Source organism: Ischnura elegans, chromosome 7 (genome assembly GCF_921293095.1).
Source record: "Ischnura elegans chromosome 7, ioIscEleg1.1, whole genome shotgun sequence".
Classification (NCBI taxonomy): Eukaryota; Metazoa; Arthropoda; class Insecta; order Odonata; family Coenagrionidae; genus Ischnura; species Ischnura elegans.
The window spans coordinates 105,736,642-105,753,100 of record NC_060252.1 but is presented as its reverse complement, the minus strand read 5'-3'; the positions used below and the strand labels follow the sequence as shown (position 1 = coordinate 105,753,100).

General features: G+C 38.7%; 1 protein-coding gene across 4 annotated transcripts; it reads right to left on the bottom strand.

Moving 5' to 3' along the window:
- Positions 1-8,211: 8,211 nt before the first annotated feature.
- Positions 8,212-16,389, bottom strand: LOC124162567. Of its 4 annotated transcripts, none has more exons than XM_046539145.1 (4): positions 16,113-16,389; positions 15,815-15,993; positions 15,316-15,435; positions 8,212-8,777 (listed from the first exon to the last, which is right to left on the bottom strand). In XM_046539145.1, the coding sequence occupies exons 3-4, from the start codon at positions 15,355-15,357 to the stop codon at positions 8,295-8,297; spliced, it is 525 nt and encodes a 174-aa protein (XP_046395101.1). In that variant the 5' UTR covers positions 15,358-15,435; positions 15,815-15,993; positions 16,113-16,389; the 3' UTR covers positions 8,212-8,294. The 4 variants fall into 4 exon arrangements, with proteins under 4 accessions (XP_046395101.1, XP_046395102.1, XP_046395100.1 ...); XM_046539146.1 differs by having other exon boundaries at positions 16,147-16,389; XM_046539144.1 differs by having other exon boundaries at positions 15,815-16,389.
- Between the last annotated feature and the right edge of the window lie 70 nt (positions 16,390-16,459).

Below are 16,459 nucleotides of genomic sequence, written 5' to 3'. Positions count from 1 at the left end.
AAGTTCGCATTTTGCCCGGTCGTGTAAAAAAACAGTCGCGCCATAATTCTTTAACCAAACTACTTTCAGTTTATAAATTACGTAGGTCTACGCGGAAGATGCTATATTTTGACTCAACACACTTTCTGATGTGACTGAGGTACCTATTAAGTAAATTATTATAATATAAATATCAATTTGATCTTACAATACCTTCAAATGATCTTCAAAACAGAATATCATCGATAGGTAAGAGTCAGGAGCAGCCTTGAACCATTTATTCCGTATAGCTTGTGCTTAAGGCACGGGAATGAATATCTTCTCCAGGCTTTTGTTTCGACGTCGAGATAATATTTGGAACAAAAAATCATTTATAATTCTATTTTGAATTCATGTTTTCGGTACTAGACGACATTTTTAGGAAGCAAACTCCACCGATTCCCGGAAACTCTCGCCGCGCTAAAGAAGGCGACGGAATACAGCAATACTCCACTGGTGACTACTGCCTTGTGACGTCACATCTCAATCAAGATGGAGGCACTGTGTTTCAGCGCAACATGAAATTTTCCGACTTTCAAAACGTTTTAAAGTGCATACCCCAGATGCAGAAAATAAAAGTGACTATACTAATGTTTCTTTTTTAGGCTAAACTTTCAAATTCAGCAATAAAAAAAAATTAGTGCACTTCCCTATAGTATAGATCTTTATTGTTACGAACATATATGGAATATGGAACATATACGGCATAGATGGAATTGAATCAGAGCTGATAAAATATGGAGGTACATCCCTACAAATAAGAATCCTCCATCTATACAACATGTGTTGGAAAAAGCTTGAAATCCCAAAGGATTGGAATGTGGCGAAGGTTGTTTCATTGTTTAAAAAAGGAAAAAGAAATAATCCAGAGAATTACAGAGGTATAAGCCTACCCAGCTAGCACATTATAAGTCATTGAGATAAGGTGAAAGGAAGAAATAAGGAAGTCGCTTCTCATGTAAGCTTGTTATGGCTTTCTTACGGCTTACGGCGACAAACATCCAGAGTAATGGCAAAATGGATGCCAAACTTTCAGCACTTCCGTAGATGCTGTTATTATCCCATCGTTACAGAGTGTTAATTAAGGCCTTTATGCATTAAAACAATGTTTTTATTATTGGCGCTTCTATATTATGAGGAGAAATAACATCATACCGCCATAATTTGAAAATCATTCACATTTATGAACTGATAGCTTAACGAAGGTCGCACGTTCGGATCCACCCTGATGTTATTTTTTTTTCTTTCCGCCGCATGGATAGAGTACTTGTGCTATGCTTTATATCTTCAATAGCCGGTTGCTTGCAGTTATTAATTTTTTTCTATTTACGGGAAAATCTGTTATCAGTTGTTCAGCCCTTATAAAAACTCGCTAAATTTCCCCAATAGCCTTTAAATTCATGTCAAGATGAGCCGCGTAGCATGTGTAGTACGCTGTTCAGCCGCCTTTGGCGCTCCAACAGAAGTGACTTACATTGCCTGAGGATATTTGACGGCATTCCTTACCTAAACGCCCCTAACGACTTACCCTTGCCTTATATAAATCCCTTAGCTTACGATAAGCTGCTTATCAATTTTTTCCGTAAGAAAACCATAAGAAACGGTTAACTCACTTACTTTGTGCTATCTGGGTACTAAATACTGCATACAAAATTTACAGTAGAATAATAAATACTAGACTACAAGCTATCTCTGATACCATTTTATTAGAAGAACAGGCTGGATTTAGGAAGGGAAGATCTTGCATCGACGATGTTTTTACTTTAAAACAAATAATTCAAAAACGAAGAGAGTTCAATCTGGAAACGCATCTGGCATTCATAGATTTTGAAAAAGCATTCGATCGTGTAAATAGAGAAATGTTATGGTCAGTTATGCAGAAAAGAGGGTTTCCTAGACATCTGATAAAAGCTTCCCAGAGTCTATACAGAGACACCAGAATTGTAATTGACACAGGGAAACAGATCACCCAAGAAATTATCATTAACCGAGGAGTTAGACAGGGTTGCAGCCTATCCCCAACCTTGTTTAATCTATACATAGATGACGTTCTAAGAATGTGGAAAGATAATAATGTATCACCAGGCATAGAAATAGGACCATCTCAATACTTAAATACGATGCTGTTTGCTGACGATCAGGTTATAATACAAGATAAAGAGGACAAACTCCAGATGGCAGTACACAGACTACACGAGTTGAGCAAGCTATACAACCTGAGAATTTCAAAAAACAAAACAAAGACTATGGCATTTTTAGGAAGCAACCCGATAAGAACAAAAATTGTTATTGAGGATCAAGTCCTGGAGCAAGTGTCGCACTTCCAGTACTTAGGATGCGACATAACATATGACGAGGAAAAAGATATTATAAATAAGGTGAACACTTTCCAGAGAATATGTGGCACTATCAGAAGAACTCTAAAGAACAAAACAAGAAAAGAAACACAAATAAAATTTTACAAAGTGATGGCAGTCCCTACTGTACTCTACGGATCAGAATGTTGGGTAACAAAAAAGAAGGAATTAAGGCAGATAGAATCGTCTGAAATGAAATTTTTAAGATCAGTTAAAGGTTGCACAATATTGGATAAAATAAGAAACACTCAAATAAGAGATGAACTGGGTGTCCAAGCAGTCACTGACAAATTAAAAGAATACAAACATAGATGGAAAGAACATTTACTTCGAATGCCAAATGAAAGAATTCCAAAGCAAGCAATGGAATATCATCCATTTGGCAAGAGAAGTATAGGAAGACCAAGGAAAAGATGGTGATGTGGAGCCGGAACAGGCTTAGTAGCCTAATCCTGGAAGGAAGAAGAAGAAGATTGTTACGAACGTAAATACAAGGTTTTAAACAGCTATTTCTGACCGTACAAGACCATTGGGAAATTATATACAAGAGCCACATGACCCAGAGCAACTCTTGCCTATAATGCATGGACCTACAACCAAAACAGTAATCAAAATCTGTACGTCCCTGTTCAGTACTTGTAGAGTAAAAAAGCATTAAAATATAACCATGAAATTGTGTAGCATTAAAAATCTGAATGTAGTATCATCAAATGAATATTGTATCAATTTTTCATAAAAGTAGGTCTATTTTTGTGATTGACACTTATTAACACAATATAACAGATAGAATCTCCCAAGATATATTAAATAATTTTAAAATTATATTCACAAAAAACGTTATAGAAAAAATGCATTCATAAATATTAGTGACAAATTAAATATATGCACGCAAACTATCATATACCTGATGTAGTAAAACAAACTTGGAGCATGAGCTATACATATTGTACTCACCTCATTGATCTAAACAGCCTCGCTGAGTCCCGCTCAACCACCACTGCAGACTGCAGTGTATTGCTGCAGGCAGAGTACACCATAAGGACTCAGAAATAACTATTTACATTATAAATCTTCCAATGCCTTAGAAATTTCCACTCACTAATAAATCAAAGCAATATCCATTAATTATTCATTACATGCAGGGGCGCAGCCAGGAATTAAGGCTGGGGGGGTTTTAGGCGCAACTAATACTGGGGGGCTTGGAGGTATTGCATACCTGCCAGGGTAAGCGGGAGGTGCGGAGGCCTTCCCACGGAAAAAATTAAGATAAATGGTTCAAAATGGTGATTTTTAGGGCCTTATGAGGGATATTTTATTAATCCTCACACTGTTCTATAAGCAATATTAATCCAATTAAGTAAAATAGATTTAACTTAAAAATTTCTGTGAGATCTGGGGGGGGTTTATCCCCCTCTCTCACTGCACCACTGATTACATGAACTAAAAATTGTCATTAATTATTCAACAATCTGCAGTGATATGTTGTGGAATAATATACATACCAGTCGATTTCTGTAACAATTATGCCTGTTAGCTGTCCGTTTGAAGCCTGTTGAAGATTTAGTAAATAGAGTACAAACAGTCAATGAACAATCTTGTGACATGTGAACAACTTAAGAACAGCCCTCCAACAGTTTGTACTGTATTTGCAGCTTGTTTCTTAACAGGCAGGCAGAACTAATTGAGTAGTCTTCTCACAGCCAGAGCACTGTTACCTAACACTTTGAGAACATGGCTGTAAACACGATATACATTATCCGCTAGCAAAAAGGCAACAGAATAAAACCAGGCAAGAACGGGATGGTACCAAATTGGCAATTGCAAACACGTAAGTTTGCTTCTAGGGAGAGGAGAGGCAAGTAACCACCGCACAGACATGAAGCAGACAAGGTGTTCCAATCGAAATTCTACCAACCGTAGCCTGACTGTTGTAACTCGGAGAACAAATGGGAAACTAACAGCCTAATTAACAGGCAGCGAACAAACAGTGCACATTACCCCACCTGTTCAATGGCTGTGATCCAACAAGTACGGAAAAGAGAATGCCACATCTCAGAACAGGGAGAGAACAGACAAGTACAGTGAAACCTCTATTTTACACTTTTGAATGGACCACTAACAAAAAGTGCAAAATTGAGGAAATTGTAAAATAGAGTATCATTGTTTACTGACGGTATTGTTTGAGACCTGATAAAAAGTGTGCAAAATCAGGGAAAATGTAAAATGGGGGAATGTAAAATCAAGGTTTCACTGTAAACCTCTTCTTACAGGCATGAAACACACAAGGTGTTCCAATTTACATTCTACCAACAGTCGCCCGACTGTTATCACTCAGATAAGGGACAGGGTGCTAACAGCCAACCAATGGTGCCGACTTACAAAAAATATTGGGGGGGCCAGAACCGAGGATCTTGGCCCGGGAAATTTTATAAGTTGTGAGTTCTAAGTTTTTTAAGCATTTTAGAAGAGTCATATGATCAACATTAGAACCCTGATAACTAGAATCTCGATATCTGAACACTCCGGGGAAAATCGACAAGCATGACACATTTTTTCCCCCCACCTATAACGAATTTTTGAGGGGGCTCGGCCCCCTCAGGCCCCATGGAGTCGGCGCCACTGCAGCCAACTGAACTGGCATAATTGTTACAGAATTCGAAAGGGATGATGAACTTAAAAAAATTAAGCTTAATTTATTTTTTTAAATGTTATTAAATCTTTAGCAGAACTACATTTACATTACTAAGTGATGATGCCATCACCTTAAGAAATGCAGGAAACTAAAATTGAACATGACTGCTTCGTAGATGTTGATCAGGGACAGTATCAAGAGCTCACTGAGGCCACACTCCGGACTGATCAGCACCTTGCCAGGCAATCCCAGATACATATGTGACCACATCCCTACACACTAAGCAATGTGCACCTGAGGATGCGTGGCTTGAGGAAACGAGTGCCAATAATATTTTTGGGATATCTCATTTTCAAACTTATACATAAATATGCAATTCAATACAAACGCAGGTCTTTCCCCTCTACGAGATTGTTCCAGGATGAAATAAAATCAGAGATTGAATGTGAATAGGGGGGTTTCCTATTTTTTTTTTATTGCCTAAATCGAAAGATTGTTACTCCTGTAGTACGTATTTCACGATTTTAGATCTTTAAATGACGATATCCATTTTTTGCGATTAAGTGAAAGCGCGCGAAAATGCGACGGTTAAGTAAGAATGCTGGGAAAAAGCCCGTGTGACGTCATTCTGGTTGTGGCTGCTACCGTGTGAGTCCACCTTGTTGCGGGGCTATATGCACCGCTACGATGTAGGCTGCTCGCAGGTAGCAGAGTACCCCACCAGCAGTTAGCGCTTGGCTAAATTAAGGATTATTAATACTCTATCAAACGAAGGAAAATTTCCAACCTAAGACAATTTTAATAGGTGATTAATAAGACATGTTTCCCTGAGCTCTGTGCCTCATGCATGCATTGGTAATCTCAGAATATGTAAAACTCCTATCTACTCGTATAGAAACTAGGTCTCTGTGTCATTACTTGGAGTGGAATCGCAAGGGCGCCAATCAGGACTTTTTCAAATGAGGATAATAATAATAATAATTTATTCTCCGCAGACCATACAAATGTAGGTATCAGATTCGTCAATATGTAAAGTACAACATAATTATTTAAATACAGTACAATAAAATTGACCATTGCCATTCGTCTAAACTGGGATTTCTAAAACCAAATATGTAATTTGTATATTATGAATACACTAATGGTGGGTAACGAATCGCAATTAATGCCTTTCATTTTCTTTGATGAAGGAAACTACCCTATTTGGGGGTTCATCCTTCACCTATGAATAAAACCAACAAGCACCCTCTGTAGTGAGTGATTTTCCAGAGATTATGATCACTCATTAAACTGTACTTCCACATTACTTGCCAAATGAGGTCATCGTCTAATTAATTACACACATGTACAGGGATGACGAATTACAAAAAATATTGGGGGGGCCCTAACCGGAGATCTTGCCCTGGGAAGTGTTATAAGTATTGAGTTTTAAGTTTTTTTAAGCATTTTAGAAGAGTCATATGGTCAACATTAGAGCCCTGATAACTAGAATCTCGATATCTGAACGCTCCGGGGAAAATCAACAAGCCTGACACATTTTCCCTCACACTCATAACGAATTTTCGGGGGGGGCTCGGGCCCCCTCAAGCCCCATGGAGTCGGCACCACCGCACATGTGAGTGAATGGTTAGCTAGCTTACCATTCATACGCAAAAAAATTAGTTGATGCTCATAATGCATGCGGCGAGTTAGCATTGGAAACTTTTTTCACCTCCAGGACATGTTCTGCTCCCTACTTATTTCAAGTTGTGCATTGGCAGGTTTAAAAAATGGCTTGGTGGTTCCTACTTTTCTATAAGAGCCTTTGTTTGTGTATGTTGTGAAAATCAGTGAAATTTCTTTTAGTTACCACATTAGTATTCAGGTTAACAGAAACATGTATTTGACCATGTGTATCAAAAGAGTATCTTATTAGATATTCCTTAGTCTTTCATGGCAGGCAGAATCACAATTAGACACAGGGAACAATTTCTTACAGGGAACATTAAGTGTACATACTGGATGACACAATAATTGAATCCTGAATCACACTATCATTGATAGCTCCAGTGATAGTTTTTGAGGGACCAAAAAAGTGATCGGTCAAACCATCATTTTCTGAATCACTCACAATCAGCCATTCTGTAGTCCCTCCTTCCCCCACTTCTTTTATGTTAACAACTGCTTAACTTCATTTTTTAAATTCATTCTCAAACCACCGAATACAGCTCATGTTGGCCATTTTATATCGGGGTATTCAACAAATTTAACACAGGAAGACATTAAGGACAATGAGTGTATTTGTCATACTCCTCTCTAACTCCATCCTCGGTTTTCCCAAGTTCCGTGACTGTACACCCTCCCTCGTTTCCCCTTCCTGTCTTACCACCCCCATCCTGCCTTTCCTATTTAAGCGTAGCACACTTGATATTTTTGTACCTGATGATGATGAAAAGCGAAACCGGTAGTATTAATATATGTTAAATTGTGGAAATTGCTCCTGCTTTTTCATTTTTCATTATGTCACGTTTCCACTCCATCTCGATGAAACCTCAGACTAAATTTAACAAGTAAACGTACATGAACAACCATGCCCTGGACAGGGGTAACCTACCCCGGCAGGACTCAAACCCACGACAACTTTAATATATGCTATTGGAGCTGGAATTACCATGACAGCTGGCACCAGACTTGCCCTCCAATAGATCCTCGTTAAAGGATTTAAAGTGTTCTCATTCCGATTACGGGGCCTCGGATGAGTCCCGTATCGTTATTTTTCGTCACTACCTCCCTGTTCTGGGAGTGGGTAATTTGCGCGCCTGCTGCCTTCCTTGGATGTGGTATCCGTTTCTCAGGCTCCCTCTCCGGGATCGAACCCCGATTCCTCGTCACCCTTTACAACCATGGTAGGCACAGAACCTACCATCGAAAGTTGATAAGGCAGACATTTGAAAGATGCGTCGCCGGTGCCAGGACCGTGCAATCAGCCAAAAGTTATTCAGATCTTGTCTGGCAGGCAAGGACATTACCACTGCCACCGAGACTGGCAACTTTCCATTAAAACACAAACATGGCACTACAATCCCTGTTAGATGCCATACATTCTGAATGGCTCAAAAATGGTGCCAGCGACAGAAAAAGGGGGGACGAGAAGAGTGACGGAGGTAGGAATTGGGGTTCCATCTATGGAGCCACAGCCACTGTGGAAAATGATCCTGAGAATCGTCATTTTGGAGAACAAACTTTATTTCAAAACAAATACATACACTCATTCGTAAAAAAGATACTAATACTTTCATTGTACGTCATTATCTTGGAGAATCATACGATAGATCTTTAAGCTCTGCATCCATCAAAGCCTTCAGCCAAATATGTTTCAGATTGATTTTAATTTCATGTGACTTGATTTGAGAATAACTATATGCTAAGAACTGAGCCAAGGCCTCACCTCCTGCATCGCGGATATAAGTGGTCCTCCGGCCTGGAGATGAGGCATCTGGGGCAAAACTGTCTTTGAGCATCACTCTCTCCAGCGGCTGAACGGATATTCTTGGAGCAGTGTCTTTCGTAACGTGTGAGTCAGGGGGGGGAGCCGTCAATTCACAGGCTATTGCCGGAGGTGACAGTGGCGACGATGGTGGTGGCATGCAGTCACTGTTTAGAGGACTCGCCATGGGTGAAGCGACGTAAATGGATGAACTGCTGGAGCTTGGCTGGCCCATCTCTTCGGCTCCTCCAACTGGGTATTCCACCTCTCTCTTTATGGTCACCGTCGAGTAAACTTCACCCATCTGCAGAAAAATATTTCCCAAATTATTATTACTATTTTATTTGCCCAGCGATCTTGTACATTAAATAATGTCCCAGATATAAGACACATCAAGTCATACAATATATACATATAGATACCAACATAACAAACAGTATATTACCCTATACACATATTTACATTGAAGTGTTGAAGAGCATCATCCTGATATCCCTCAACTGAATAATACATTTTTCTTAATAAGAGTTTTTCAACTTATTTTTAAACAAAATATTATCGTTAACATTTTTGAGATCAGCAGGCAAATTATTAAAAAGTTTTATGCCCATTTCTCTGGGACCCCTTTTAGCAACATTTGTTCGTACAAAATTATTATGTACATCACAATGAGATTTTGTATAATGACTATGTAGGGGAGACCGGGGCACATTGGCCCAATTTTTTTACATTTTTAAATATTTTGTATTTATGCATAGTTAACTTTATGAAATTATTGCTAAATTGTAGAACAGTCTTTCTAAATATGGATGGCAATAATTAAACTTAAATATATGAGTTATAAATTTAAAAAAATAAATAAATACTGGGCATATGACAGGTGGGCCAATCTGCCCCTACGTCGGGGTAAGTTGGCCCAGCGGCTGGGGCACGTTGGCCCATGTATTTTTTTATAAGCTAAACTAGTATGATTTTTGGAAATCAAAATAAAACTAATAGTTATCAAGAAATATATTTCAATTAATGTAACCATTTTACTAAAACAACGGGAAAGCTTTAAATTATTAGGATTTCTGGCGTTCTAATACAAACTTGACTTTTGTGACTGTCCAGATACAAAGGATCAGCACAATTATTGCTCTTGTGTAATAGTACGCGGATTTCATTGTTCACACATGTCTAATGAGCACAACGCTCGCAATTTGTGCACTAAATACATTGTGCTCCAGGCTGACCGTCGAAAAAGGCACACTTAAGGCACAATGAATCTTCATCTTCCTATATCTGACGCGCGTATTTTATTTTTTTTGCTCCAGTTGACATGCGTTACATTGTGATATTATGTTACGTTCAAATAGATGTCTGTCTTCACCACTGCGCTTATATTTTAGTAGCCTCTGTGAATTTAATTGAGCCTTTGTGTCTAATCAGTTCAGACGCAACCCAACGCTCCGAAAGACGACTAATCACAGACCCAGCGGAACCTCTGGAGTTGACTATTGATGCAAGCTTACCCTCAAATGTAACAGAAAATAATCCATGTAAGTGAGGAAGGTGTAATCCAGCTTTCGAGATGAATTTAAATTGTTATCCAACTCTTCTTACTGAAGAGGCAATCAAATGCGTAAGTCCACTCGACTATTTTTCATTTTTCTCGGATGAACTGCTTAAGCACATTTGCATAAACAGTGACATATATGCTAACCAGAAAAATGTAAATCTAACTTTGGAGAAGGAGGAACGTATGACATGATAAAGTCGGGTAATATGACATGTAATACTAATGTCATACTACGATAAATACCCTAATAAACGTATGTGTTGGTCCAAAAAGGTAACAAAACTTAACAAAAGGGATTTCCCCACCCTCTTGTTGGCAAGAATGCATTGTAATCGATTTGAAAAAATATTAAGTCATTTACACCTGAATGATAACTCATTTCATGATGGAAGTGACCGTCTATCAAAATTAGGCCATTTTTGACGAAGGAATGCATAGGACATGGCATGTTGGCCCGGGTGGCGAACGTGCCCCGTTGTTGCTGGGCCAACCTGCCCCATCGGCATGTTTACAATATTTTCTATTCGTTACAAAACTCACCGAAGCAATTTAGATTGTATACCACGCAGACGTTATCCTTAAACTATGAGCTTAAATTATAGTAGTCAACTATTGGGCCCAAATTGATCAAAACTTGAATAACACAATTTTAACCTAGGAGTCGAATTTTACTGAAACACGCGCAAATACAATTAATCGCTACAACTTGTCAAAAACTGCTCCGCCAGTCATAATGGTGTTGTGGAGATAGGGGAGGTGTGCTACCAACCTTCTGATAGATTCCTAGCACGATTCAGTGTCTATTGTATGAATTAACTCGACTGGGCCATCCTGCCCCTATGGCCAACGTGCCCCGGTCTCCCCTACATTATTATTCAAAGAATAATTTTTTAGGTTTTTCTTAACATAAATAATAGTTAACAATATATATACTCACGGAATCGTGAGGATAAGCATGTCATGAAATATTGGTCTGCTGGGACATTTTTAACCTTTATGTACAATGATTCTCATGGCACCTTTTTGTTAACGAAAAATTTTGATTGAATAGATAGAATGAATAGGGCTTGCACAATACAGGAAAAAAATTAAACCTCTGGTTTACTGAACTCTTTAAGTCTAGTGAGACATAGTGGAAGACAATCATAATTATCATCATTGAGTAAAACCTTAATCCACAAATAATTTATTGCAATGTATTCCATCTACTAAGCCTCCTTCAGGTATGAGTACTTAAAGCCCTATGTTACAATTAGGTAACTGTTTGCGTCACAGTGGTATCTAATTTTCACTCCATTTCTCTTAAAAATAAGTCTGCATATTTTTTCTTTCAGGACAGATAACAGGAGACTGCTGAAACTCAATTGAATGACCCATGAATTCATGGCTCATGAATGATTCATCTCAATGAAATGATAACAATTTAGTTCAGACAGCAAGTTTCTGTACTTTTTTATCTCCTGCATTGGGGCTTCTTAACAAGCTCAAAATCATAAGCTGAATAGCAGATAATATTCATTTCATCCATGCATAAATAACCAGAGAAAATTAATTTTAATCCAGCATGGTATAATATGCAATGATAAACTTTTTTTGTGTACAAAATTAAATTGTGTAATGTGACTTAACCAAATAAAATTGCACGCTTCCACAGTTCACCTTAGCTCCAAAACAAGGACAATATGGATCCCCTCATACATTTTATCACATTCCCTTTTTTCTTAACAAAGTTGTGAGTTCTCAGGAGGGAAAGTGATATTCCATTTAAAAAAATACCATGTTATTATGGCATGAATTGTAAGGTCTATCCGGTGATCAGAATAGGAGTGAAGGTATTAGAAGAACTGAGAGGATCAGACCAAAATTAGGATTGTTGCATTGTGATGATGATGTTCTGAAACTGGCTGTTTAATGACCATCTGCAAACTCTATCATCCACCAACATATGTATGTATTGCCAAAAAAAATTTTAAAAGGAAATATTTATGCCCCACTTAGCTATTCATTCGAAAGTACTGCCTTCAGAAGGATTTGGTTCTTTCCCGGCGAATGCTGTTGATGAAATCTTCTCGGGAAATCAGCCGGGTGATGATGGCCATTGCTGCCAACGTTTCGATGGCCTTCTCTGCCATCGTCTTCAGGGCGAAAGACCCAGAATTCGCCCTGAAGACAATGGCAGAGAAGGCCATCGAAACGTTGGCAGCAATGGCCATCATCACCCGGCTGATTTCCCGAGAAGATTTCATCTACTGCCTTCAGTCTAGGAACAAGTTATCCCCTTTTACAGACTGGGACATTGCACAATTACCTATTTTTCAACTAGAGACAAAACAGCCTTCGCATCCAGTATATATTAAATATATAGATAGTAAAACTATACTATCCCTTACCACTAGAACTACCGATAGAGTCATTTTGACTTCTCGCGATATACGCAATCGCCTGATATAATTTCGAATTTCGCACATCAAACAAAAATGATTACCTTAAGTAATGTATCAATAAAAGCCGAAATAATCAGCAAAAACATATAATGATGAGTTAGGAGTCAGTATGATTCCATTCGGTACTTCTAGGAGGGATATCAAGTCCGGTATTTCTAATATAGTCTGAGGTTTCAGGCGAGATGGAGTGGAAACGTGACATAATGAAAATGAAAAAGCAGGAGCAATTTCCACAATTTATTTTGTAGAAATTGCTCCTGCTTTTTCATTTTCATCCGGTATTTCTAGTGTTAAATAGCAAATCTAAGATCTCGTGGGTAAAAAAAAGACAATCCCTGAACAACACACACATCAAGGATGAAAATTGTGTTCGAACCCAGGTAAAAATGGCCACAGAAAAGTTGTCTGACCATCCTGTGTCCATTACGGCATGCAGTCTAAAACTGTTGACAATACAGCCCCATATGGGGCTGCCGGCTACTAAGCATCACTCATAAATTCTGTGCCACAGAATGTAGCTGCACATTGCCACAAAATGTCATATGGCCACAAAGAGCCACACATCCCAGCTAGCACATTATAAGTCATTGAGATAAGGTGAAAGGAAGAAATAAGGAAGGTGGTTATCATGTAAGCTTGTTATGGGTTTCTTACAGATAGATGCCAAAGTTTCAGCACTTCCGTAGATGTTGTTTTTATTCCATCATTTTAGAGCATTAATTAACCCTTTCCTGCCAGCACCTACAACAGAAAAACGTTTTCGTGCTACGAGTAGCATAAGAATATTTTAAACCTCTCTGTAAAGAGCTCTTTTTTGAGGATGAGTTGCCTGGGTGTTTTTTTCCCTCAGATTTGGGGCCTAGCTCAACCCTTGGGGACCCGCCCCTTACCCCGGCCACTGGACTTCACCCTACCATAGCACGAATCCACGGTCAACTTATTGCGTTACCAGTGTTTTTTTCAACCAACCATTGTAGTTGATTTTAAATGATTCACTCTTCTTAAAGAAATACTAATGTTTTTTTAAGCATTTGGAATTTTAAACGGGTTTCTATTGTTAAAGTTAATAAATATAAGGTAATAAGACTAGAAGTCCAGAAGTCCGTTATTTTTAACACTAAAATTCCGTTTACAAATGGCTTGGGCACAGAACAAAATGAAGAATTCATTTCTAAGTATAAAAACATACATAGTAGTATCACTGAAAAAACTATTGAAAATGTAACTACTAGGCAACGGATTCCTGCAGTGAGGATGGTAAAAAATGAGTGGGAAGGTCGGGCTTTATTGCCTAGGAGTGGTCCTAAGGACTCACTAAGCTGGCCAGGCCAGGCCTGAATGCATTGGATAATTGCTACCTCAGCGGTCACTTCCCTTCCCTTGCGTCGGCTAGAGCCGACGTCTGGTCGTCTGCGTTGAAAAATTCGCGACAGCTATACCCAACAGCAGGTGTTCTGCGTGTGAAAATGCCCATCGGCTCCACCCGATGTCCGGTGCGAAAGGGTTAAGAGATTTATGCATAAGAATAATTTTTCCATTCTTGGCACTTCTATAATATGAGTAGAAATAACATCATAGGGCCATAATTAGAACATCATTCACATTTATAAACCGATGGCGAAACGACTGTCATTGGAAAAACACATAATTTCACAAGAATAACGACATAAAATAATATGAAAATACCAGAAGAAATCTCTAGTAAATATATTGTATTCATCGGGTTATCAGACCATTAATTAAAATTCATAACTGTTATAATGTGTGGAGCTTGAATAATTTCAGTTTTTCATGCACCTGCTAACCAAGTTTTTCCACCTAACTGGATTTTGAAGTGATAACTACATTACATCCATGCATCAGTTAAGGTAACGAGCTATGAATCCATAGGTCATACGATTGATTCTCCCAAGAGTTAATTATTTTTTCTTCCCGCCGCAAGGATAAAGTACTTGATTATGCCATCTTCACCAGCTGGTCACTTGCAGTTGTTAATTTTTTTTCTATTTATGGGAAAATCTGTTATCAGTTATTAAGCTCTCAAAAAGACTCGCTAAATTTCAAAGGTAGGCTTTAAATTCCTGTTGGGATGAGCAGCGTAGCATGTGTAGTATGCTGTTCAGCCACCTTTGGTGATCCAACAGAAGCGACTGAGTGCCTGAGCGTTGTCTGAGGATATTTGATGGCATTCCTTACCTATTCTTCCCTAAATCTTACCCTTGCCTTATATAAGCCCCTTAGCTTACGATAAGCTGCTTATCATTTTTTTCCGTAAGAAAACTATAAGAAACGGATAACTCTCTTAGTTTTTGCTATCTGAGATAATGACCAAAGGACCACACAATGGTGCATGGCCATAGCCTAAAATTTAGGGTAAACCATGGGTGTCCAAGGCCTCATATTCTGTGGCCATGGCCAAACATATTTATGGCGACCATCTATGGCCATTTTCACAAGGCCCACATTAAATGAAAATAGAAAAAAGATATTACAAGGATTCTGTTACATGCAAAACCAAATTTCAACAAAAAATTAAGTTATCAGTAAAATGATCACATCATATTTTTCAAAGCTCACATTGTTGGCTGCATGCCCACGTGAAACAAAAATATTTCATAAGGCCAGGACCACATGAGTCATCAAACATAAAGTCACATAGACGGCAGTAAAGTGGTCATTGGGATGCAGGAAACCAAAACTCAATCCTCAAATAGAAGAACAAGCAAAACTTTAAACTCCACACCGCACCTTAGCATGAAACTAACCAGAAGTAGGGGAAAATATAAGAAGGCAAATTTAAAAAATTTCGGCCCACAAGAAAAGTAGCAGATACTCACCGATGAGGGAGAGGCTGGATTTTCAGTTCCATTTTGGCCCATTAAGATAGCCTTTCTAGACTGGACATGGTCAGCTAAAAAAGTTAGTCTTTTGAAGGGCCACCAGCTTGAGACATACACCTTGTAACGAATGAAGCACAGAGAAATGCCTATTAATATTAACAATAACTATCTGTACAACAACATGCACCCTCAAAGTGACTATTAATATATTTTCCAGAAATATATATTAAACAAAAAAACTCTTACACTTAAGGAAACGTCTCACATCACTTGGATCTACAATAACTTTAACTCCTCATTTTGCAACATGAGTTACCAAAAGTCATGCATTACAATTAAAAAATCTGGAGGAAAACCTCAATCGTAAATGCAATCAACTTCTATTTTAATAACTTCCTCCGAAAGCTTCGGTCAAGTATATTAATTCACTACTTGTGGCTAATGAGCCTACTGAGTATATGTAACAAATAAAAACACAAGGTAAATAAAAGCTTACGGAAAGGCCGTACCTCCCCGGTCAACGGCCCACTTTTCCTATTGACTTTATGCTGCTCAGCAGCGAACTGCGTCCGAAGGCCATTTAGTTTCGCCTTGCAATCAGCAGGGGTGGTATGGGGCCGATGTCTTTGCACAGCAGCACATATTTTCTCCAAAGCAACCCTACGTGCATGTTTACTGTAATACAGTTGATGCTTAGAATCATACAGACAGGGCATTTTTATCCATTCCTCAATGAATGTTTCTGTGGCTTCCCGAGTCCACACCATCGCGTACAACAAAAGCAAATTACTCACTCAAAATACGGTCAACAAACTTGCTCGAGCTTACCACCCTTTCCACCGAATTTAACGCCGGGAGAGGATCGTCATCCCCCATTGGCTCGACATATCTAAACAAATAGAAAGCCTCCTATCACTTTCCGATTGGTCCCGGGATGGAAAATAATGCTAAAAATTTGCTGAACCGGGAGTAGACACTGCACATTAACGTTCCGTTTCACGTCATGCAACAAATCCAACGATACGACGGCGGTTAGCTCAGCGATCAGCTGGCGTGATCTTGTGTGACGTCACATACAGAAGAAGAAGGAGCTGCGTTCTACGCGATTTCGCGCGAAACTCGATTGGCAAAGCGTCGCTCA